Below are 26,997 nucleotides of genomic sequence, written 5' to 3' on the forward strand. Positions count from 1 at the left end.
ATTGTTGTCCATCTGCTGTATTCCAATGAACATTGCTCATACACACTCATCAACATGACTCAAATTTGTTGGAATGCAGAACTACATGACTGCCATTAAATATCTTACATCTTTTCCTAAAAGATCCTCCTTGTTTTCTACTATACCCCAAGGTGCAATTCCTATGGCACATATTCGTCCTCTGGACTTGGAAGAATGATCTTTCAAGGCATCGCCTACATGGCGAATTACACCTGCAATAGGTAATATAATGCGGAGTATTAATGCCAAGGGAATAGAAAGAACAGAGAATAATAAGTCACATACCAGGGTTTTATGCATATATGTATCCCTACACAAGATTTGTTAATTAACTGCTATTAAATAACTTAATTTCCAATATACAATGTTAAACTAAAGTTTTACTAATGTGGATTCATAGTTTAATACAATTAAATAAGTAGACACATTTTTTTCAATTTCTGTAAATGGAATTGTCATTTCTAGAAAAAGCACCAGCACTGGGGATGCACCAAGTTCAGGATCCAGTTCAGGATTCTCAGGGGGTTCTCAACTTATCTCTATTAATTACCCAGTGGAGATCAATTCCTGTTTTCACTAGTATTTTAGTTAACACGATCCAGAGTTATAGATCCCCATGGCTAAGAATAAAGAAAGTATCATGCAGACCCCTCTATCTTAATTTGAATATTGCAATTATAGCTCAGATTTCGTTCTGTATTCAGCCTGATTGTAAAAATGTGGATTTGATTTATCCCTAAGCTCCATGTTCTCATTCTAGGATACGTAACTTGCTTAGGTACTGTATATCTAGCTTGAAGGTACTGTATATCTGGCCTGATCTTCCAACACCAATATTCTCACCTGTACTGACACCGCCTGTGAATATCCAGGCCCCAGTGGTCATGGCTGCTTTGATGAGTCCTTTCCCAAACACTTGTTTCAGTTTTGGCTGCATTTCAAAGTTCTGGAGTCCTCCGTGTACAGAGATGAGTAGTTTAGGGAGCTCAAGCTGCCATTCTTTGACCATGAGGTGGAGCAAAGAGTCAGGCTTTGTATCATACGATACACGGATGTACTATAAAAGCATAAATAGCTTACATGTTACTCTGCAATAGCAGATACAAGGAACATCATTGCTGCCCAACCCTTTTGGTGTTCTGACACCTACTATGTTGGTAATAGCTGAGTGACAAATATATGCTAAAATACTGCAATAAAGTTAATATTAAAAGTGGATTATTTTAAAACAAAAATCTAACTTAAAAAATGTCTAGTGTTGGTCTAATTATTTTTATTTTCATTTTATGTATGGTTTACACATTTTCTTTATATTTAAATTCATACTCAACCTGGTATGGTGAAACACTGTTTGTAAACCGCTGATGTACTGTGTGTTGTACAGCTAGAAAGGTCACATGGAAAATTAACCAATACATGGCTGTGTACATCTTTGTGATACAAACAATACCTCAAATGTCTGAAATATTAAGAAAGATACATGGCTGCTTCTAGCACTAAAAAAGGACCTGCACCGTCTTTCTCACACTATAGTGTGATCGAAAACTTTGAAATCACTTTTTAAACTGTTTACACACACACACACACACACACACACACACACACACACACACACACACACACACACACATAATGTTTTGCCATAAGTACAATTTGTGCGGTATTTACATAGATTATAAATATTTTGGTTAAAGGCGGTATTGGCCCTGGGATTGTACATGTTGAATATCAGAATTTATTTTATTAACACCAGCATTAAATAAACATTAACAGTAGCGCAGTCCGCAAGATGAACTCAGCACTGCAGTGCACGTTTCTTATTTGATTTATTATTGCTCAGTGTCTACCTAACTTATTTATACAATACTATACATAGTATTGTATATAAATCAGTTAGGTACACAATACTATACATAGGGATAGCAGGGAATACATACAAATACCTACATTTATGAAATACAGTTGTACATGTATACAACTTGCACTTGAGGTCTTGACTGCAGTATTTCATGTATTTATTATAAAGTACGATTTACATGGCAGGTCTAGCTTCTATACTGATATACAATATTTGTGAATAGTACCCTTCAACCATGTGTGTATGTGTGTTATTATTATGTAACATAATTACATTCCACGACATCCAGTCTGCAGTAGGATTTATTGTAGCTTTAGTATGTCATTTGGCTGACACATATTAATAAATTGTCATTACAGACAGAAAGCATTTTACCACCCAATGTGTTTTCATGCTGACTGTGCTCAAGTGACACATTTCCAGCACAGATATTTACCCAGTCTTACCATGGCCTTGTTTGAGTGTCCGCCCCCCTGGAACTCCAGAATGCCAAATGCATCTGTGGGACTCAGCTGCGTGTGTTTGCTAATGGACCACTTCTCAGGCACAGCTTCAAGTTGCTTGCTCTCTTCTCCATTCTTGTTAGCTGTAGCATTTTGTGGAACTGGGACGTGCTGAGTAATGAGCTGACCACAATAACATCTGAAAGTAGTATGCCAGGATTACATCAGTATTCGATCACATGTATGTACCATACTGTGTCTTTGTGATTTCATGTATAATAATAGTCTTAGGAAACATATGACTCTCCAGATGTTGCTGAGCAATCCTGATTAGTAGAGCCTGCTAGGCATTGTAGTTCAACTGCCACTGATTGCTTATAGCTGATATGTTAATTAAGGAAGTAGAATCAACATAATTCATATTTCAAAAGGATTGATTATACAGTTGGAACATATTTCAAAAGGAGCTAATGAAGTTTGGTTATTATCTTTATGTTAATGTAACACAGCTGTCTCATTAATATTATCCTTCTCCTGCTTGTAGGCCACTAATACAGTAGTGATACATTGATTGCAGGAAGGAGATCACATGACTCGTGTCATCAAATTACTGCAAAGTGTAGCTTCATGTGCCACTTGGTCTCTGACCAGAGCAATGGGGGTGAGTGAGGGCAGCCATATTCTACAGACAATGGTAGGATTTCTAAGAAGAATGTTCACACTTGTAACTTTTATTTATGGAAAAAGTCATGCAGTTATTTAGAGAGTAATACTGTAACACACACACACACACACACACACACACACACACACACACACACACACGCGCACACGCGCACACACACACACACACACACACACACACACACACACACACACGTGTGAATACCTGTTGCTGTCTTTGCTGTTGGCTACTAAGCAGATGCATTCTCTTTTGGAAAATGTCTTTTCTATCCAAGCCTTTTGACCCTAAAAAACAAAAATGAAAGACAAACGGAATGAAATTTCTGGTAAACAAATCAAATAAATAAGACATGTTTGGAAAGCATGTTGAAGCTCATTTCATATAAAACACACTTCAAACACATATTTTGAATATATACAGTAGGATGAGAATAATGTAAGCCCTAACTGTAAAGTATAAGGATATTAGAATCATTGCATATCTCTGGAATCTGTGGCTAGTTATGTTGTATGGCCATAAAGCCAATGAGTAGCTCATAGTACCCTTATAGTTTAAAAGAACATGTACATTGTTACCATTTATATATATATTTTACCATAAAGTATATCTTTACACTTGCAATGCAGTATTATATGTAATATTATTAGTGGTCAATTCGATTCAATAAGAGGTGAAGGGGTCGAGCTGCTGTTGCAACGGTGTATTACTGTCAGCATTGGCAGCAGAACTTGCCCCCCTTGCAGTCCGATCTCACCCCAGACTCGCTGATTTTTGTATGCCGTACGATGGGGCTGTGTAAAAAAAATTCTGGAAAGGCGGCAGGACTGCAAATGCGACATATAGCTGCATTTACTCACATGGGTGAGGACATCATCCCTAATTGAATTGACCCATTAATGTCAATTTGTAGCTTTCTGGGTTCAGAGCAGCCACCAGCAGAGTGCCCCAGCTGTATGGCTTATTGTAAAACCTGTTTCTGGCAACTAATGTCTCACACCGGATCTTCAGGCAGCCAAGGCAATAATCTTTCAGAGTCAGTGCTTAAGTTATGTGCTGGATATGTGAATGTCATCTGCAGAAGCTGCATGATGCTGCTGCAAAAGACAGGCAGGCAGAGAATCTGCTAATACTGTATCTACTGGATTAGTGTGTTACTGGACCCTTCATCCAATGTCAGGTTAGGAGTAGTAGTAAGGGAGGCAGAGTACGTTAGACCAACAAGGGTAAAATGCAGTCAGCCTTTAATGTTTTATAACTTTTTGTTACTTTACCCTCTGCTGTAAATCATTTGGTAAATGGAATATAACTAATTTGCTGACAGCACTTTATGGGTCTGATTCAAAGATGGGTGCTGCTGCGTCCGCTCTAGCACCCAGTGTAATAGCATACGACGGAATGTGCCAGCCCTGAGATGCCCACTTTCAGGGCCCGGGCATGCGGCAGCACTGCTGGTGGGTGCAGACAGTCCACCATTGGCACACCATCGCATCCAGCATCGCAACTTGAATCAGCCCTATAGTCGATGCAGTGTCTGTCTAAACATGGCAAGCCCGCAACACTCCCATTACATACCCACAAGATGGCGCTTTTATATACTCCCTTAAGGCCACCTCAAGTCCACCACCCACACCCATGGCTGTGCCGTACCATCTCTGATACCAGTGCCTCCATAGCCAACAGTGCCGCATGCTCCGTAAGGGTTTTCAGAATATTTCATGCATGTGCTATAGCAAAAAGCTGCTCTACTGCGCAAACATCTGCATTGTCAACCTCTGAAACAAGCCGTATAGATCAGAGACCCTGCAGCTGACCCAGTGAGTTAAAAAAAATTCTGGCAAAACTGTGCAAATCATAAATAATAAATAATGAATAAAATGGCCCACGGAGCTCAGACCTCTGGACCAAATTTCTAATGATGCGTATCCTATACATACATATAACAACAATTACAGCCTTTCAATAATACCCAACTTTCTGTTTCTCCCGATCTGCTAGGGAATACACAAATCCAGCTGCAATCAGGTTTACAAGCTCTGACAACATGCTCAGCTTTTGCAGTTTTCACTGTCCTCGTCTGGTCAATCCTCTTACTAAAAGCTTGACTATAATCCAATGCAAAGATGCCAGGTAAAACTGATACATTGGGGGGTATTCAATTGTTTGAAAAGTCAGTTGGGTGTCTGTTTTTTCCTATCTATTTGACAGGAAAAAACAGACACCCAACCGACTTTTCAAACAATTGATTAGCCCCCATTTTGTGTGCGTGCGTGCGTGTGTGTGTGTGTGTGTGTGTGTGTGTGTGTGTATCCATGTGTATTCTATGACAGGTATTCTAAATCTTGAATCTGACATATCTTTGAAGATTACAATCATTTGGGATCCTAACTTATTCCTGTGCAAAAAACATAATGGAAATGTACTGAACCTGCTGATCTAAGGAATTGAGAAAGGATTATGAAAGATAACTGCAGCGGACGGGCTGGTGGCCAGAAAAGCTATTTTACCTCGAGAAGAACAAATATTAGCAGTAAGATCAGTCACTAGCAAATGTTCTCCTAATTCCTCTATGATTCTATGTAACCCAGTAACCAAGGAAGGGCCAATAACAGCGACCACTTCCAACTCAATTATCACAGAGCTATACGCATTTCTGATATTAGTAATAACATGAACTTCCAACTTTAATCAATATAAAGATTAATAAATTGTTACATAATGAATAACTTTAAATGATACTGCTTTTTATTTTCAGAATATTTGCTATGTGTATTCTATGCAGGCCTTCTATATAGGATGTAGCTAGTGGGCCTGAGGTGAAAGTAAAACTTATTTATGTTGTTCCAAAATGGAGTGCACAGAAAAATCTATGCATAATCGCCTGTTTACAGAGTTGTACGCACCTGGAGAATTGACCGCCTGCATGCGTACACCGGTTTTACAAGTAGCCTTCCTCAGCAGTGTGAATCTGCTCCTACCCAATGCTAGATGCAAACGATCTGCCTCCAAACATACTAAGCTTACGTCCCACTCTCCATAGCCAGCAGCTGAGTCAGCATGCCCTTACTAAACTGGGCCTACGTGAGATATAATGTCATTAAGTTCTAAGTGTAGATGCGATGAAATGCGTACCACTTTGCATCCCCTGCACTTGTGTATGCTAAGTTCCAGAGCAATTAACTCAGCATACGCTGCACAAAAAGGCAATGCAGAAGGGGAAATGAGTAAATGTATAATATTAAAAGGATGCACTATACAGGTCCACAGTCACAACAGTTTGAAAAAGAAAAGTTTGGCAAAAGTTTCCAGAATCTTATGCTTAGGGCTCAATTAGCCACAATTTACTTGTGGGCGCAAGTAACTGCGGCTTGTGTATAAAATCTGTAAATATGGGGCAAGATAGGGCTGCGAGAGGGAAGAGTTCCGATTCCATTGCCGCCATTTACACGCTTTCGTAGTGGCAACTTGTCCCCCTCATGTTCGCGGCGAGTTATTTGGATTGACCTCTTAGAGTACTATATGTACAACACATGCTGACCGTGCCTATGACTGTATGCGTATATGTGGTACTTGCACCTCCGAGAGGAAGAACGAGACAGAATATGTGTGCAAATACAGACTGAGTACAGTGAGGATGTGGTCATCATGTAACTTCAAGCTGAGGCAGACCTGAATGGAGACTCAGACAGGCCTGTCACTGGCCATATCAATTGTGGGATCCTTTATTAACTAGTAGAAATACACCCCGCTGATGATAATGATGACAGTTGCTAGAAGGTGCTTTCTTCAATGACTGTTGGTGTATATTATATTTTGTGGACTTAGGGCCTAATTCAAGGCAAAAGCAAAATCTTCCTCTAATGGGCAAAACCATGTGCACTGCAGGGGGGCAGATATAACATGTGCAGGGAGAGTTAAGGGCCCCATTCACTAATGTGACATGTCCGACCGTCATGTCACAGGCGATCACCCCGGCAGCCTACTGGGCGGCAGGATCGCATACGATACATTGTATGCGGTCCTTTTGCATACGATGTATCGTATGCGATCCCAGCCATGCCTGCGGGGTCGGACATGATCGTTAGTGCAGCACATTCAATCTAGGGGATCCGATCCGATTCTCACGGGAACGCGCATCTGACTGGAAAAACCTCCAAAATGCCTGATTTCACCCGATATATTGGCCCGAATGCCCGAAATCAGATGAAAACGGGCATTATCGTTCTAGTGTATGGGGCCCTTTAGATTTGGGTGTGGTGTGTTACTGAAATCTAAATTGCAGTGTAAAAATAAAGCAGCCAGTATTTACCCTGCACAGAAACTATATAACCCACTCAAATCTAACACTCTCTGCACATGTTATATCTGCCCTACCTGCAGCGCACATGGTTTTGCCCATTAGAGGAAGATTTTGCTTTTACAATCAACCTTGAATTAGGCCCTTATTTCAATAAAACATTTGTAACTACTTGAATGTGCACATAAGAAAGATTATACATGGTCTATTATATAAATTATTTTCTTTTTTGTTCATGTAGATCACACCTACATTAGTAGTGAATGTGTTTTTAAATATCAAAGTAAATGTTAACATACTTGTCCTGTGCTTATGACCTGGTTGTAGGTAAGTGTATGTCAGTAAATGTACGCCTACAGTAAACTGGACACGTACTGTATGCCACTGGGGCAGAGGTGGATGCAACTTGCGATGACCCTGACCTATGGACATAAATACAATATTAATTTCCCTAGAACTTTTTGCAGCCCCAGAAATCATTATAATCTAGACAGCTGAAAACATTGCAAGTATCTGTTCGTTAATATGGAATTGTTGGTAATTTTTGTTTTTTTTCACTTTGACTCCTATATAGGCTGTAGGTTGTTTTATGATGATTGCCTGAATGGAAATCCTAAGAAAATTCCCAACTGAGGATAGTTATGGAGTGATTCATATTCTGACAGTAAACTGCCATCTGCCCTCACTGATGAGAAACATACTGTATACTAATCACATAATATAGCAATCACATGACTGTGTCTGTATGGAGCATGATTATCCATGTGACTGGGTGCTGGATGAAAGGCTGCATTCATTTCCAGTAAGAATAACATAGGTCCTGTCATTCACTGTTGAATCCTGTCGGTGGCTAAAAGAACACATGTCAGTAAAGTTGGGGGTAATGCTTTGTTAATAGAAGTTATTTCTGAAAATAACTTGAATAGACATGGAATTGAGCAGCTGGTCAAATACTAACACTGTTACACATTCAGCATAAACAAAGCTTTATGTTCTACCCATAGCCGTACATCCCCTGGTTAACATGCTATTTGGTGGAACTAATTACAGTATTCATTTTCAGCAGTTGACAGCAATTGCCATTCAAGATCAACAAATAAAACCCTACTAATAACTACATAAAATAAATAAATTCTGGATTATGACATTACCGGTTATATTAGTGTGTTTTTTTAATCATTTATTTTAATTTACTGGCTGATATATTAAAGTTTGATTGAACAAGAACATTATAACCACCTGAAAAGCAGCTTTCATGATCTTCAAAAAACTATTGAAAACTTTATGAATGAATCTGTCAGGTATCTGAAGCACGCTGATAGGTATATATGAAATACACTACACGCGATAGGTTGGACTGCAGTGTACGTCACTATAATGGCTTGCTGGATAGAAATAGCTACAGTATATAGGAATAGCATTGGAACTGCATGCTATATATCATTCCAAATATGTAGTAGCATCCATAGCTGTGGGCTGATTCACAAAGATATGTTAATGCCATGTGAATAGCTACTATTCATTTCATCACAGCTAATAACAGTGCATTTAGAAGAACTTTTTTGTCAGTTTAATAAGATCAATATGTAATGTTGGTAGAAGACATACTATATATATATATATATATATATATATAGTACATGACCATATCCAGGCAAAACAGCTCAGGTATTATAAAGCATGTTAACTTGTCATGGCAAATATAATACCTAGATGCAAGGTGCAAGTTACATATGCATAATTACTTATCCTTTCTAAGTACATGTGGTCAGTGTTTACTTCCACTGACATCTAGCATTGTCTTAGGTTCATATCAATACTAATCTAAGTTAGTTTTAGTCCGCTAACTCTTTTGGAAGCTGTACGTAACATACACTACCCTTTCAATAAAGTAGTATATACATTAATTTCTCTCCGGTGTGCATTTTGTCTTTTCCAGCTATAGTGCTTGCCCACTTAGCTTTGTCAGTAACATCACCCAAATCATTTGTGACATATGTTAACAGTAATTATTGAAAAACAAAGAAACTGAAATGACTAATTTTGGCTGAAAATGCTTACTATTAGCACATACAAAAGGTACACAATTTCAATCAAACGTACATGTTTTAAGCAGTGGTTGCAAAGTTACAAATTAGTTGTTTCAGAGCAACCTTTTGAAGTTCAAAACTAGAACATGCTTTATGCTAAATAACATACAGTAAAGAAGCTATTCAGAGCTTCACTATTTACAGTATGTGATTTTGCCAGAGAGGTTAACCCCAGTGATTTAAGGCAGCTGGACTTGGAGTACCTACTGATATGGCCTTGAAAATCTGCATATATCTTCCTACAGTACCTGGAGAGTCCTGGAAGGACAGGCTGTTGTGTCTTGCCTTGTTGGTCGCCTTCTGGAAGATGATGAGAATCCCTGAGGAGAAGGGGTGCCACCACTTTAAGAAGAGAATCTCATATGATAAGCATGTGAGCAGCCTCTTTGTCCAAGCCAATCTCATGACTGCCTTTGAAGGTAATCCTTTAGCAGTCCCATGATCCATCTCCCTGCCCAGAGGGTATTTTCATCTCATGGTGGAACAAGGCACAACAAATCTACTTTGATAATGCCCAAATCTCCAATTTGTTAAACCTTCTGTGTGACTATAGTAACTGGAAAAATGCCTACTTTGCAGAAGAAACTCTGGAACTTCTAATCTGAAACTTTGCTACCCCTGCTTAAAAAATGTCAACTTTATTTGCATAATTGAGACAATTGGGAATAATGAGCCCTTTCAGGGGTCCTCATTAATCTACTCATTCTTTCAAAATGGAAAAAGGAGGTCACCCTGCATTAATTACAGCTAATCCTTGCTAAAAACTATTTTGAAACTTCAGCTAGATTTCTGCATGAAAAACTGAAATCTTCTAACAATCCATCCATCTAAAAATGTAAGTGTTCACATCAGCCTCCTTTTTATATTAAAATGCTGACGTGCCACTGTGCGGCTTACACCTGAGAATGCACTGGTCCTATTCATTATTCAGAAACAGATTAATCAAAGGCTTTTACTTCTAGTAACATAGTTTGCTATACCCTCTGCTATGGCTAATATATATTTTTGGTGCAGGAAACATACCAGACCAAATAGTTGCAAAAGCAGAACTTTCCTACATCATACAATTCTAGTTGAAAAATACGGTGGCTGTATGATTATATAATACATACGGTGGCTGCATTAATGCTCATACTTATATTAAGGATGAATACACTTGTCCCTTAATTTTTTCAATATTGAATTAATTTTTATATATTTTAAATTGAAATGAAAACACTACAGCCCAGAAAATTAAATAAAAAAACAAGAAAAACAAAATCCCTTTTTATGTCTGTTGCAATACTGTTCGGTTAGTATTGCTCATGGGGGGTCATTCCGAGTTGATCGCTCGCTAGCTAGTTTTAGCAGCCGTGCAAACGCTATGCCGTCGCCCACTGGGGAGTTTATTTTAGTTTAGCAGAAGTGTGAACGCATGTGCAGCCGAGCTCTACAAAAACAGTTTGTGTAGTTTCAGAGTAGCTCTGAACCTACTCAGCCCTTGCTATCACTTCAGCCTATTCGTGTTCGGATTTGACATCATACACCTGCCCAGTGAACGCCCAGCCACGCCTGCGTTTTTTCAGACACGCCTGCATTTTTGCAAACACTCCCTGAGAACAGTCAGTTGACACCCAGTAACGCCCCCTTCCTGTCAATCTTCTTGCGGCCGCCAGTGCAAAGGAAAAGTTCGCTAGAACCTGAGCACAACCACAAAGAGCTTTGTACCAGTACGTCGCGCGTGCACATTGCAGGGCATACGCATGTGCAGAAATGCAGTTTTTTCACCTGATCGCTGCGCTGCGAAAATCGGCAGCGAGCGATCAAATCGGAATGACCCCTATTATTCTTAGGCTGGGTACACACCCGTCATGACTTGATGGCAGACACACCATCACGCTGACAGAGCAGCCGATCCAGGTAAGCATATACACTTACTGATTGGCCACTCAATATGTTGGTACATGTCATCCAGCTGGGTGTTTTTTTTTATTTGCCTACCCAGTTGTGACGTCAGCCCCAGCAGGAAGTGTACAGGCAGTCTGCGAACCGCCCGTACACACAGCCAGATGCATAGATATATCCAAATATATAGCGCCATTGGCTATCCTGCACAGCTGACGCAATATGTCTGTGAATGATGTAGTTCACAGACATATAATTCACCCACTGACCTGCTAGCGATATATCGGTCATTCTCTAGAATGGCTGATATATCACCTGGTGTGTTCCCAGCTTCAGAAAGGATTATTGAAAAATCGATGTTTCTAATAAATAAAAAAACATCAACAAATCTAAATTCTAAACACGGGGATAATTTAGCTGTGGTAATTTAGCATGGCTACTGTAGTTGAATTCCACCCTATGTAACTATAGAGTGTTTCTTATCTTGGGTGTACATTTCCCAGCATCAGAAATGATCATACAGTAACTAATTTTTATAGCAATTTTATTGCAGCTGGAAAACGTCAGCTCTTTCCTATCTTGCAATTTATAATTAGCACTTAAAACACTCTGTGTAACACAGTCTGCTCATTTGTAGATTATTGCAATTTTAGAGACACCTTTATAAAGTGGCATACTCTGCGTTTTACTGTTGGAAATTAATTATTCTAATTTGGAGCAATTAGATACTGCCTTTTAAAAGTGGAGTAAAAAGCCCCATGTGACATCAACCTTTGCACAGCGCTAGTATGTATTTAATACTGGGGACATTTTGGAGACATAAAGCAGCTCTGTTCAAGTTTCTGAAATCTCTTCTTAAATTTACAAATTATTTGGAATTCCAAAAACAAATATTGTATGACAACATAAAACTTGCTTTAATCACAAAAAGAGTATACAGTATGTCATATGGTGCAATTTCCGTTTCCCAGAGCGATTTTGAAAGTTAAGCCTATAGATTGAAAAAGAGAATAATTTAAAGGGCAAAATAACCTAGGTTTACTTTTTAAATGAATGATGCTTTAAATCTACAGGCTTAGTCCCAGAGATTGCACCGGTTCACGGAAATAGCATCCTGATGCATAACAGTACCTCATAGTATATAAATAAAATTAACCTTATAGTTGTCAAAAATAATAGAGGAGATGGACGCAAATGTGCCACAAATCGCAGGCAAAAAATGGGTTCACTAAAAAAGCCTCAGTGGCATTCTAGTTCAAAGTGGCACCCTTGGCATGTTGTGTGTGAGTCAGTACCAGTGCAATGCACCAGGCATATGTCACAGTCACTTACACACGTGTTATATCATTTTGGTTTGCTTGCACATATTTGCTATGAGGCTTCAATAAAACCTGATGTACATTATGGGCCATTACCAGTGGTGCAGAGAGAAGGAGGGTACAAATTACCAGAGCCAGGTCTGATGGAGGGGTCCAGTGGGGGCCCAGTGGGGGCCCCCTCCCCCTTACCTGGCAGCTGCAGCTCTTTTCCTCAGCCCACGCTGCTGTGTGCTGGGCTGGAGTGTGGCCATGGAGGCACCTAAAATACAAATTTTTTCAGTGTTTTTAAGGGTGCATGGCCACGCCTCCTCTGATTAGGCCACACCCCCTAAAAATACCTGGGCCCAGGCAGGCTCTGTACTGCCATGGTCAATACTCCAGCAGATCTGTAGCTGATCATAACTACACCTACTCGCCCTTACTGTACACAGCAGCCTATGTTAGTCAGCATCAACCCAGTTCCGAGGCGGGTGGTATTCACGTGACCGGCGGTCGGGAGACCGACAGTCACATGACCTCCTCAACCATCCCGACCCCTCACTATCCCGATGGTCGGCATGCCGGCCAACAGGGACTATTTCCACTCGTGGGTGTCCGCGACACCCATAGAGTGGGAATAGAACCCGTGGCGACCGCAGGTCGCCACCGAGCCCGCAGCATGGCGAGCGCACCAAGCCCGCAGCGCTTATTTTGCAATCGATCATGTATACTGCAATCGATCATGTATACTGTAAGTCTGCCTGCCACTTTAACAGACTCACCATAGTGCTTGACATGACCAATAGAAAATGTCAATGGCACAACATTTCTTTTTCGCTGTAGCCCATTACTGCTGTATGTGTCATGTGTATTTATTAGCACAATCATCAAGCAGTCATGTGACCTCACAACATTATAGCAACTGCACTTATACTGGACATATGTACAGTAGCTTCTATTTAGCATCCTAAATGACCACCAATGCCAGCAAATAGAGGCTTTGCAGGTTGTTACAGAGAGACATATGAGAGCCGCAAAAACATTTGTGAAAATAGGATAAGCATTTAAATATTACATAAATCACAAAAGAGAACAAGTGTTTGGAAAAGAGAGAACTAGCTTACTAATAAATATGTAAATAATTAAGTAAACATACTGCATACCTCCCAACTGTACCGATGTTTGTGGGGCAGCCCTGTGTTTTTGGGACTGTTCCGCTTTCCCACCCAGGGGCTGCAGTGACCTGTGGTGGGGGAGGGGCAGTTGGGAGGCTCCCGTCACTCGCTGCTCTGCTGTAAAGCAGCGGTGAGAAGACGCTGTGCACATGCGCACAGCTTCTATGCACAGGTGACAGAGGGAGAGGGGGCATGCCAGCAGCTCACAAAGCGCTGGGCATGCCCCCATAGTGACGGTAAAGGGGGCGTGACTCGCGATCGCAGCATTACCGCAAAGCCACACACCGTTTTGCTGAGACCACACCCCCTATTCGACCAGGCGCGGCTTTGTTGTGCAGGAGTCCACCATCGTTCTTTATGAAAGTTGAGAGGTATGATACTATATTATGACTATCTAGTATTGTGTCAAAACTAAAGCAACATTTAAATGCAAAAATGCGATTTTCTATACTGTACAAGTGCAGCCACATGAAGTATTGTCTCCATATGTATAAGCTGAGATGTACAGTATATCTGTGTGGGACAGAGAGGGTGTACAGAACACAAATAGAGTAAGGGAATGTTAACATACTTTACATCCTATGAAGGGGAGAATATACCTCTTAGGTGCTGGATCTACTTCTCTCCCCTCTGATGTAAAATCTGTGCTGATAATGATGATTGTCAGCATGGACCTTACAGCATCTGGCAAATAAATAACTAATAATAATAATAATAATAATAATAATAGAGCCTCTTCAGCCATATCCCATATTATGCAAAATGTGCAATTTTCTAAGGACACATAAATGAGGATAAATATAATATGTATGATCACAGCTAAAAGGTTGATCTGCTAGTCCGCAGCAAATGGAATGTTATTATTTATAGAACTTACGGTCTTACATTGTTTGTGTCTATTACTAAACATTGATAACAACAGCACAGTATCTGTAGAAACAAGCATATAAGGTCTGGCACACAGGAGGTTGTGTCATGCACAATGAGTCCATTCTCCATTAGCATCAATGTTCTTGGTTAGACGTGTGGTTTCCCCTTTATATGCGCAGAGTTCACCACCATGTGAATATAGAAGGGCTTAGCCTGCCACTAAGCATCAATGTGTACAAGAACTTACATGGAGAGAGAAGAGATGGTGTTCAATACTTACTTCGTATTCTGTGCACATATATTTAGCCTCCTTGCAAATGGATTGCTTCTGCGTAACAAGATTGTTGTCTTTGTCTGTTTAACCCTAGTGTGCTGTCACACTACATTATCAGCCATTGAGTCTCTCAGTTAGAACATAATAAGCCAGGCCTTGCCTTTTTCTCAAAAGACACAGAATCTTGCTCCACAGCCACTCTCGCCGCACACGCACACTGTATTCCGTTACAAAGGAAACTAAGAAGCTATTTCAGCACATTATACAGATACTACAGTTATGCCACAATGAGAAAGTGATACATCTCTAAATAATCTTAAGTAAAGCTAGAATTTTCCCAAGAAACGTGCCTCTCCAATACACTATTGGCACTGATTCTTCCCACCACTCCCGCGCTTTGGGTATCCCTCTCACCTCATTGCTACAGCAACCCTGATAATCTCATTCACATCACTCCCTTAGACTCTCTCCCTCTCTCCTGTGCCCTCTGGAATGCCAGATCTGTCTGTAACAAACTGATCCCCACCCATGACCTTTTCATCTCAAATTCCTTGCATCTCCTAGCCATCACTGAAACCTGGATTACTCCCTCTGACAGTTTCTCCTGCTGCTCTCTCTGCTGGGGGTCTCACATTCTCACACCCCCCCCGACCTGGGGGTCGCCACGGTGGTGGTGTTGGGCTCCTACTACACTCTAGCTACTTATACCAACTCATACCACCAGAACCATCCCTTATATTCTCTACATTTGAGGTCCATGCCATACGCCTCTTCCAACCTGTTCATCTTCGAGTAGCTGTCATTTACCGCCCCCCTGGCATGCCCTCCAAATTCCTTGACAACTTTGCTTCCTGGCTGCCTCACTTCCTCTTTTCTGACATTCCCTCCATTATCCTAGGTGATTTCAACATCCCTATCGATAACCCCACAAAATCACCTGCCTTTAACTCCTTAACCTCACCTCTACTCTTGGTCTCTCCAAGTGGACCTCCTCCCCCTCCCATGTGAGTGGAAGCTCACTGGATCTGGTTTTCACTCACCGCTGTGTTCTTTCTGATTTCTCTAACTCCCTGTTCCCCCTCTCTGACCATCACCTGCTCACTTTTAAGTTTTAACCTATCTCTATCTGCTTCTCCATCTTTACCACCTAAGACTACCATCACTAAGCGTAACATTGAGGCTATTGACACCACTTCCCTATCTTCCCTGTTTGACTCGCTGCTCTCTCCTATTCTCTCTCTCTCCTGCCCTGAACAAGCTACTTCCCTTTACAATGCATCCCTTACCTCTGCTCTTGACTCTGTCGCCCCACCAACCACTATTCACCCTCGCAGATCGACACCTCAACCCTGGCACACCAAATGCACCAGATATCTGCAAAAATGCTCACGTACCGCTGAACGTCAGTAGAGGAAATTGCGCAATAAGGCCGACTTCCTCCTACTTGCTGCACTTACCCTCTCAAAACAGTCTTACTTCAAAAACCTCATCTCCTCCCAATCCCCAAATCCCAGGCACCTCTTTGCCACTGTCAACCCGCTCCTCTGCCCACCCCCACCTCAACTCCCCTCTTTACTTTCTGCTCTTGACTTTGCCACCTACTTCACATCCAAAATTGACTCCATTCGTCAGGACATAACATCCCACCAGAACCTGAGCAACCTCCCTCCTTCATTTCTCAACCCCCCTCTCCTTCCCTCCTACCAACTCTGAAATCTTTCTTCCCTGTATCTGGAGAGGAAGTCATGGTCCTCATCCGGTCCTCACCCCCCTCCACCTCTCCACTTGACCCTATTCACTCCCGCATTCTCCGCTTCCTCTCTTCTTCTGCCTGTTCCTATCTTGCCCATCTACTCAATCTCTCACTCTCATCAGCATGCACTTCTGCCTTCAAGCATGCACTTGTCTCCCCTATTCTTAAAAAACCTACCCTTAATCCAACCAATCTCTCCAACTACCGACCCATCTCTCTTCTCCCTTTTGCCTCCAAACTCCTTGAGCGTATTGCCTACATCCGCCTCACTGTCTTTCTTTCTTCCCACTCACTGCTTGACCCTTTCCAGTCTGGTTTCCATCCTCCTCACTCCCCTGAAACTGCCCTCACGAAAGTCTGCAATGACCTCCTTGCTGCGAAATCCAGGGGCCACTACTCTCTGCATATTCTCCTTGACCTCTCTGCTACTTTTGACACTGTAGACCACCCTCTCCTCCTGCAAATCCTTTACTCCCTTGGTTTGCATGATGCTGCTCTCTCCTGGCTGTCCTCCTACCTTTCTGACCATTCCTTCTCTGTCTCCTCTCATGACTCCACCTCCCCCCCACTTCCTCTACCAGTAGGTGTCCCCCAAGGTTCTGTTCTTGGGCCTCTCCTTTTCTCTCTCTACACATCCTCATTAGGTGAGCTCATTAGCTCTTATGGCTTAAAATATCATCTCTACGATGATAATACTCAAATCTACCTTTCCTCCCCTGACCTCTCCCCTGCTCTCCTCACTCGTATCTCCAACTGTCTCTGCTATCTCCTCCTGGATGTCCCAGCGCTTTCTTAAACTTAACATTTCTAAAACTGAGCTGATCATCTTCCCTCCCTCCCGCATAACCTCACCTCCCACAATTTCATTATCCATTGATAGCACAACTATCTCCTCCAGCCCCCAAGCGCGATGTCTTGGAGTAATCCTTCACTCCTCCCTCTCCATCAAACCACACATTCAGTACCTCTCAAAAACCTGCCATTTCCACCTCAAAAACATCTCCAGGATCAGACCCTTTCTCACCCAGGACGTACTAAGACCCTCATTCACTCACTGGTCATCTCCAGATTAGACTACTGCAATCTCCTTCTATCTGGCCTCCCTCAAAAATGCCTCTCTCCACTTCAATCTATCCTCAATGCTGCTGCACGTCTCATCTTCCTCACCAAACGTACTACATCCACATCCCCTCTCTTGCAGGACCTTCACTGGCTACCCTTCCCATTCAGAATCCAATTCAAGCTTCTCACACTCACCTACAAAGCCCTCAACCACTCTTCTCCCTCTTTCATCTCTGACCTTATCTCTCTGTACATTCCCACCCATCCTCTTCGCTCTGCTAATGCCTGCCGTCTCTCCTGCCAACTAATTACCTCCTCACACTCCTACCTACAAGATTTTGCACGTGCTGCTCCCTATCTTTGTAATGCTCTACCTCTCCCCATCCGACTCTCCACCTCTCTACAAAATTTCAAACGGGCTCTCCAGACCTACTTCTTCACCAAACCCAGTCAACTCTCCTCCTAACCCTCTTGTCTATGCTCACTGTCTACCCCATCTGTGTCACTCTGGTCTGTTAGCCCCTTACCTTTTAGATTGTAAGCTCGCAAGAGCAGGGACTTCTTTCCTCATATGCCTTTCCTTTTCTTACTTACATTATCTTATACTCCATACTCCCTTTGATGGCACCTAACCCCGGGTTTTCTATACCTGTCCTATTTTGTCATGTACTGTAAGTGCGGTTTTCTTGTTTGCTCATTTTATTATGTATTGTGTAATGGGCGCTGCTGATCCCTTGTGGCGCCATATAAATAAAGGATAATAATAATAATAATAATAATAATAATAATATAATAATGGTAATAAATGCGTGACCTTGTATGTTAGCTTTGCAAACCAAGTGGTTCTAGTATAATGGAGTCATGATTTTATGTGGGTTGTTTGAATGTTTTTGGAATTTTTAACAGTACAGCATCATCATCAATGTCTTCCTCGGGCCATTCAAACAGCTCTTGACATAGTTATATTTATGTGCTCTATTTTATGCTGCACATACATATCTTAAGACTAGAGATGTATACCGGAAATTTTTCGGGTTTTGCGTTTTGGTTTTGGATTCGGTTCCGCGGCCGTGTTTTGGATTTGGACACATTTTGGCAAAACCTCCCTGAAAATTTTTTGTCGGATTCGGGTGTGTTTTGGATTCGGGTGTTTTTTTTTCAAAACCCCCTCAAAAACAGCTTAAATCATAGAATTTGGGGGTAATTTTGATCCTATAGTATTATTAACCTCAATAACCATAATTTCCACTCATTTCCAGTCTATTCTGAACACCTCACACCTCACAATATTATTTTTACTCCTAAAATTTGCACCGAGGTCGTTGGATGACTAAGCTAAGCGACCCAAGTGGCCGACACAAACACCTGGCCCATCTAGGAGTGGCACTGCAGTGTCAGGCAGGATGGCACTTCAAAAAAATAGTCCCCAAACAGCACATGATGCAAAGAAAAATGAAAGAAAAAAGAGGTGCAAGATGGAATTGTCCTTGGGCCCTCCCACCCACCCTTATGTTGTATAAACAGGACATGCACACTTTAACAAACCCATCATTTCAGCGACAGGGTCTGCCACAAAACTGTGACTGAAATGACTGGTTGGTTTGGGCCCCCACCAAAAAAGAAGCAATCAATCTCTCCTTGCACAAACTGGCTCTACAGAGGCAAGATGTCCACCTCCTCCTCATCGTCCAATTCCTCACCCCTTTCACTGTGTACATCCCCTTCCTCACAGATTATTAATTCGTCCCCACTGGAATCCACCATCTCAGGTCCCTGTGTACTTTCTGGAGGCAATTGCTGGTGAATGTCTCCACGGAGGAATTGATTATAATTAATTTTAATGAACATCATCTTCTCCACATTTTCTGGAAGTAACCTCGTACGCCGATTGCTGACAAGGTGAGCGGCTGCACTAAACACTCTTTCGGAGTACACACTGGAGGGGGGGCAACTTAGGTAAAATAAAGCCAGTTTGTGCAAGGGCCTCCAAATTGCCTCTTTTTCCTGCCAGTATACGTACGGACTGTCTGACGTGCCTGCTTGGATGCGGTCACTCATATAATCCTCCACCATTCTTTCAATGGTGACAGAATCATATGCAGTGACAGTAGACGACATGTCAGTAATCGTTGGCAGGTCCTTCAGTCCGGACCAGATGTCAGCACTAACTCCAGACTGCCCTGCATCATCGCCAGTGGGTGGGCTCGGAATTCTTAGCCTTTTCCTCGCAGCCCCAGTTGCGGGAGAATGTGAAGGAGGAGCTGTTGACAGGTCATGTTCCGCTTGACTTGACAAGTGTCTCACCAGCAGGACTTTGAACCTCTGCAGACTTGTGTCTGCCGGAAAGAGAGATACAACGTAGGCTTTAAACCTTAAACCTAGGATCGAGCACGGTGGCCAAAATATAGTGCTCTGATTTCAACAGATTGACCACCCGTGAATCCTGGTTAAGCGAATTAAGGGCTCCATCCACAAGTCCCACATGCCTAGCAGAATCGCTCCATTTTAGCTCCTCCTTCAATCTCTCCAGCTGCTTCTGCAAAAGCCTGATGAGGGGAATGTCAGTGTCTGAACTGACTTCCCGTGTGGCAAGTTCAAAGGGTTGCAGAACCTTGCACAACGTTGAAATCATTCTCCACTGCACTTGACTCAGGTGCATTCCCCCTCCTTTGCCTATATCGTAGGCAGATGTATAGGCTTGAATGGCCTTTTGCTGCTCCTCCATCCTCTGAAGCATATAGAGGGTTGAATTCCACCTCATTACCACCTCTTGCTTCAGATGATGGCGAGGCAGGTTCAGGAGTGTTTGCTGGTGCTCCAGTCTTTGGCACGCGGTGGCTGAATGCCGAAAGTGGCCTGCAATTCTTTGGGCCACCGACTGCATCTCTTGCATGCCCCTGTCGTTTTTTAAATAATTCTGCACCACCAAATTCAATGTATATGCAAAACATGGGACGTGCTGGAATTTGCTCACATGTAATGCACGCACAATATTGGTGGCATTGTCCGATGCCACAACTCCCCAGGAGAGTCCAATTGGGGTAAGCCAATCTGCGATGATGTTCCCCAGTTTCCGTAAGAGGTTGTCAGCTGTGTGCCTCTTATGGAAAGCGGTGATAGAAAGCGTAGCCTGCTTAGGAACGAGTTGGCGTTTGCGAGATGCTGCTACTGGTGCCACTGCTGCTGTTCTTGCTGCTGGAGGCAATACATCTACCCAGTGGGCTGTCACAGTCATATAGTCCTGAGTCTGCCCTGCTCTACTTGTCCACATGTCCGTGGTTAAGTGGACATTGGGTACAACTGCATTTTTTAGGACACTGGTGACTCTTTTTCTGACTTCTGTGTACATTCTCGGTATCGCCTGCCTAGAGAAATAGAACCTAGATGGTATTTGGTACCGGGGAAACACTACCTCAAGAAATTCTCTAGGTCCTTGTGAACTAACGCCGGATACCGGACGCACGTCTAACACCAACACAGCTGCCAAGACCTGAGTTATCCGCTTTGCAATAGGATGACTGCTGTGATATTTCATCTTCCTCGCAAAGGACTGTTGGACAGTCAATTGCTTACTGGAAGTAGTACAAGTGGTCTTCCGACTTCCCCTCTGGGATGACGATCGACTCCCAGCAGCAACAACAGCAGCGCCAGCAGCAGTAGGCGTTACACTCAAGGATGCATCGGAGGAATCCCAGGCAGGAGAGGACTCATCAGACTTGCCAGTGACATGGCCTGCAGGACTATTGGCTTTCCTGTGTAAGGAGGAAATTGACACTGAGGGAGTTGGTGGTGTGGTTTGCAGGACCTTGGTTACAAGAGGAAGGGATTTAGTGGTCAGTGGACTGCTTCCGCTGTCATCCAAAGTTTTTGAACTTGTCAATGACTTCTGATGAATGCGGTCCAGGTGACGTATAAGGGAGGATGTTCCTAGGTGGTTAACGTCCTTACCCCTCTTATTACAGCTTGACAAAGGCAACACATGGCTTGACACCAGTTGTCCGCATTTCTGTTGAAATAATACCACACGAAGAGGTAATTTTTTTTGTATTTTGGCCAGGCATGTCAATGGCCTTATTCATCCCACGGACAACAGGTGTCTCCCCGGGTGCCTGACCTAAACAAACCACCTCACCATCAGAATCCTCCTTGTCAATTTCCTCCTCAGTGCCAGCAACACCCATATCCTCATCCTGGTGTACTTCAACAGTGACATCTTCAATTTGACTATCAGGAACTGGACTGCGGGTGCTCCTTCCAGCACTTGCAGGGGGCGTGCAAATGGTGGAAGGAGCCACCTCTTCCCGTCCAGTGTTGGGAAGGTCAGGCATCGCAACCGACACAATTGGACTCTCCTTGGGGATTTGTGATTTAGAAGAACGCACAGTTCTTTGCTGTGCTTTTGCCATCTTAACTCTTTTCAGTTTTCTAGTGGGAGGATGAGTGCTTCCATCCTCATGTGAAGCTGAACCACTAGCCATGGATACTTGCAGTGACACAGAGCTGCAAGATACAGCAATGGCCTACTGTACTGTACAACTATATACTGTTGGTCACCAAAATGCTGCACTGTACTACTATATATACTGCTCACAAAAATGCAGCACGGATATGGAATGGATACTTGCAGTGACACGGAGCTGCAATACACAGCAATGGCCTACTGTACTGTACAACTATATACTGTTGGTCACCAAAATGCTGCACTGTACTACTATATATACTGCTCACAAAAATGCAGCACAGATATGGAATGGATACTTGCAGTGACATGAAGCTGGAAGATACAGCAATGGCCTACTGTACTGTATAACTATATACTGTTGGTCACCAAAATGCAGCACACTGAGCACAGATATTTGCAGCACACTGAGCACAGATATGGAGCTTTTCAGGCAGAGAGCGTAGATATTTGCAGAACATTGAGAACAGATATTTGCAGCACACTGAGCACAGATATTTGCAGCACGCTGAGCACAGATATGGAGCTTTTCAGGCAGAGAACGTAGCCACGTCCTCTCCGTTCAATCTCCATTGCACGAGTGAAAATGGAGGCGACGCGCGGCTCTTTATATAGATTACGAATCTCGCGAGAATCCGACAGCGGGATGATGACGTTCGGCCGCGTTCGGGTTAAGCGAGCAAGGCAGGAAGATCCGAGGCTGCCTCGGACCCGTGTAAAATAGGTGAAGTTCGGGGGGGTTCGGATCTCGACAAACCGAACCCGCTCATCTCTACTTAAGAAATATGCATGTCAAAATGCAAAAACATCACTTGTGCCAATGTTTCTTTTCAAAGCACTTTCTTTATGCATGTTTATAACCGACTTGTTTAGAGAAAATAAATATGACATTGTCTCTCTACTGAAAGCTAAAACTTGCGCTCATATAGGAGTACAGAGTGGGAGATGATGGACCAGACTGTACCAATGTTCCATGACTAAGGGGCAGATTTATAAAGCTCGGTGAAGTGATAAAGTGGAAGGTGATAAAGGACCAGCCAATCAGATTTTAACTTGTCACAGGCTGGGTTTGAAAAATGACAGTTAGGAGCTGACTGGCTGGTCCTTTATCACCTTCCACTTTATCACTTCACTGAGCTTAATAAATCTGCCCCTAAAGGGGGGGTACTGACGGGGAAGATATGTGCTGAGCGATCTTAACACAGACTGCTCAGCACACTGTCTCCCCCCGCTCAGCACAGCGTGATGTGCTGAGCAAGGGGGTGAACGGACGGGGGGTTGGGGGGGGGTTGGGGGGGCGCTCACTTCACGCAACGGTGAAGTGAGCGACCTGCTAGATTGAGCCTGCATGCAGGCTCAATCTAGCACTGGCAATTGCGATGCCTGGGGCCACGCATCGCTATCGCTGGGGGGCATACAAACGGCAGATCCGTGCTCAAAATCTAAGCAATCTAGTCAGATTGCTTAGATTTTAAACACGGATCTCTTCGTGTGTACCCCCCTTAAGTCTGTTACCCACTGCAATCAAACTAAATAATATTGTTCCACAGGAGCAGGGGCGGATTGGGAACAAAAAGCGTCCCTGGAAAAATTTGTACTAGTGGCCCCACATGGGCAGCACCAGAGGTGTAAGGTCTAGCCATGGGCCATGGCAGCAGCACCATCCCCCCAAGACTTTCCAACTAGTGGGCATGTCCAGCATCAAGGGGGAAGTTAAAAAGAAATAAAATTAAATATTATGAGCACATTATATGATACACCTTCAGAATTTAGGAAACTATATAATTCTTTAGAAAGATATATTTTCTTACTTATTACACCAACCATATCCCAATCACTATTCACTCAATCTTATATGTCAGCCAAGCAGGCAGACAGAGCATACACTAGATCATCTGCAATCACAGGCTAAGGGGCAAAGTAATTTTCATATATGCAAATTATTTTGCATCTTATTCATTATGTCTATAAAAAGGACCACATGTCCTCAAACAAAACAGGCCCCACGGGTGCGTCGGCCCACCAGGAATCTTCCCTGTGAGCTCTATGGCCAATCCGCCTCTGCACAGGAGCCAGGTGGCAAGGTATCTTCTAATTACACTGAAGCCCACGGTGGCAAGGTATCTTCTAATTACACTGAAGCCCACAAATAGCAGGTTGTAAAAGAACATTTGTGCATTGGTCATATTTAATGGAAGTCACTTGTTTGAAAGTATAATTCTCCTCAACATATTTAAATTAAGTTGCTATTTATTCATTATAAATCATTATTATTAATAATAATAATAATAATAATACAACACATATTTTAAAATGAACAGAGGATTGGGCAAGAAATTGATGGAGCTAGGTAGTAATAAGTTCTCAGATAATAATACAAGCATATTTTGCAGTAAATATATTTTTTTCAAAATATATTAAAAAATGTAAGAAAACAAATATTTATTTTGAATATTTCAATGGCAATCATCCTTTGAAGTGTCTTATATTGCAATAATGTTATTTCAATGGCTTCAATTGTATGAGAGAAAACTGCTTGCAACTTGCCAGTACCGGATAATCAAAGTTTCCCTTTCTCTGTGTAAGGAAGACATGGACCGCAAGGTTATGCTATGCAGCACTTTGCTGCTGTTGGCTTAATTCACTTGATATATCCATCACGTGGCATGTCAGGTTATCATTAATAGGATCGGAGCAGGGGCAGATCCAAACTTTACTTTTGGGGTGAGGGGCTTTAGCCATTAATCGGGGTCCTCCTCTTTCTATTCCTGATTCCTCACAGTTTCTCATCAATACTCCTCTGTACTCTTACAATACAAATATAATTAAAATTAAAACAATATACACGTTTGTGCATCATTTACCTATATTAAATGACACACTTAACACTCATCCTGTGGGGTGGAGGGTGTGGTCGGGGAGATTCAAAGCCCTGTACCATAGTCAGATGTTTTACTGGTGAGCTATCTGTAATTATGTTTTTGACTGCTGTAAAGTCCATCGGTTTTGACCTTTCCAATCAAAACCGATGGCATATAGAAGTGAAAAAGTTAAAAGTATGAGAAAAGCATTGGGGTCCCCCCTTCAAATCCATAACCAGTAACGAACCTGAATTGTAAGTGGTCATGGAAGATATATATATATATATATATATATATATAAAATACTAACTCCATCCAATCCCGCGACAGACAAGAGAGAAGTATTTTTTTTTGAAGAGTATGTTAATAGTGGATGACACATATATGCTATGCCAGTCTTTCGGATCCGTTTTGGAGCATATATAATATATATACATTTTTCTAAATAAAGTAAAAGTGTGTTCCTGAATAAAGTAAAAGTAGGTTTATGATGAAATTGCAGGTATCAATATGTACTAATATGTAGGATTAGTCATGATTATATAAGTGAGCGTATGTCTACCAAACCTGTTTCCTACAGCACAGACATGAGAAAGACAAAAGCAAGGCTTTTGTAAGTGAAGTATTTTATACAATAACAGTACTGTGACTGTGCAATATTATAAAGAGTCATATAACACTCAAATAACATCAACCAACAATCAGTGATGGATTATACTGTCAATGACTGAAGCATTTCCAGGGATAGACAGGGCTGTCCCTGTAACAGATATTCTGCTTTCCTGGTAAAATTGCTATGCTTTATTAACAGGAAACATACAGTATATGTACATTAAAGTTTTGTGTTCCTTGGAAAATCTGCACAGTAGTAGACTTAAATCCAGTCTGTCATTACTTTCACACAAGCGTATCGGTGACATATACCACTTCAGATTACACCAAAAAATCCTCCAGGAACCTTCTTCATAGGATAATTTGCTTTGAGCTCTATAATGCTCAAGGGATAAAGGAAAATCACAAAATTGCTAATCAAGATTCAACAAATTTTCTGGTATATTTGCTGATTCTAATTGCTTTTCAAATCATCTAATCATCTTGTTATACATCACTGCATAAAGTTACAGGATTAAAGACGATCTTAAATTTACATAAACATGTGAATAAAAAGATCTACTACTTATTGGTATGCTTTTATCACTTTGCTCCACAGCCCATGTAAAAAAAATATTTAGGAGTATTTATTCCATATATTGCAAATTCATAATTAGTTTCTTACCCCCAGTGGCAGATTCAGGGGGTTGGGGAGTGGGTGGTGCTTTACGACAATTTTTTAAAATGATTTTTAAAAACTACTGTTAGGACCATGCAGGGGTGTATTGACCACAATTCAAGTTACCCCGGTGGACTGGCCTGACATGGGTAATTTTTTTTTTTTAAAAGGAATGTGCCTAACGCTAGTCCAGGGCTGACTCCAGCAATTAGTGGCTGCTCCGAAATTGGTTTCCTTCATGTCTGAAAGGGACCTGTCAGCACAGTAGCCCGGCTCAACTTCCCGCTCCTCACCTCCACCCAGCACTGCCCCATGTAATGGGTGCAGTGTACGCTGATGTAGCCAGCCTCCATCAGCTGGCCTTCCATTGCAGTGTGCACTCCCTGGAGATCTGCACATGCGCAGTAGAGTCTGAGCTCTCTACTGCTCAGACTCGCAGAAATGCGATCACATTGCAATTTATGCTTGATAGTAGAAATCAAGGTTGCCTCTTGCTGGTGTAGCTTAGCTGCGCCCGCAGGAGGCCTGCCACCATGTTTCTGATTATGGAGGCTGCATATGACGTCATGCAGCCACCGCGATCAAGCCCAAGCCACGATCCCATTTCTAAAATGCCGCCCTCCGTTTGCCGGCCTCCGCCCACACAATGGTCTGTTTCCGCCTAGGAAATGGAGCTTTGCTGCCCCCCCCCCCCCCCCCC

General features: G+C 42.3%; 1 protein-coding gene across 1 annotated transcript in view; it reads right to left on the minus strand.

The window, feature by feature from the left end:
• Positions 1 to 26,997, minus strand: part of TRPM1 (transient receptor potential cation channel subfamily M member 1) — a 307,999-nt gene that overhangs the window by 116,318 nt on the left and 164,684 nt on the right. The window contains exons 2-5 of the mRNA XM_063926248.1: positions 3,212 to 3,291; positions 2,326 to 2,521; positions 865 to 1,078; positions 109 to 233 (exon numbers count right to left, since the gene is read on the minus strand). Of these exons, the coding sequence (XP_063782318.1) occupies positions 109 to 233; positions 865 to 1,078; positions 2,326 to 2,521; positions 3,212 to 3,291 (615 nt within the window). The remainder of the gene's footprint in view (positions 1 to 108; positions 234 to 864; positions 1,079 to 2,325; positions 2,522 to 3,211; positions 3,292 to 26,997) is intronic.

Source organism: Pseudophryne corroboree, chromosome 6, assembly GCF_028390025.1.
Source record: "Pseudophryne corroboree isolate aPseCor3 chromosome 6, aPseCor3.hap2, whole genome shotgun sequence".
NCBI lineage: Eukaryota > Metazoa > Chordata > Amphibia > Anura > Myobatrachidae > Pseudophryne > Pseudophryne corroboree.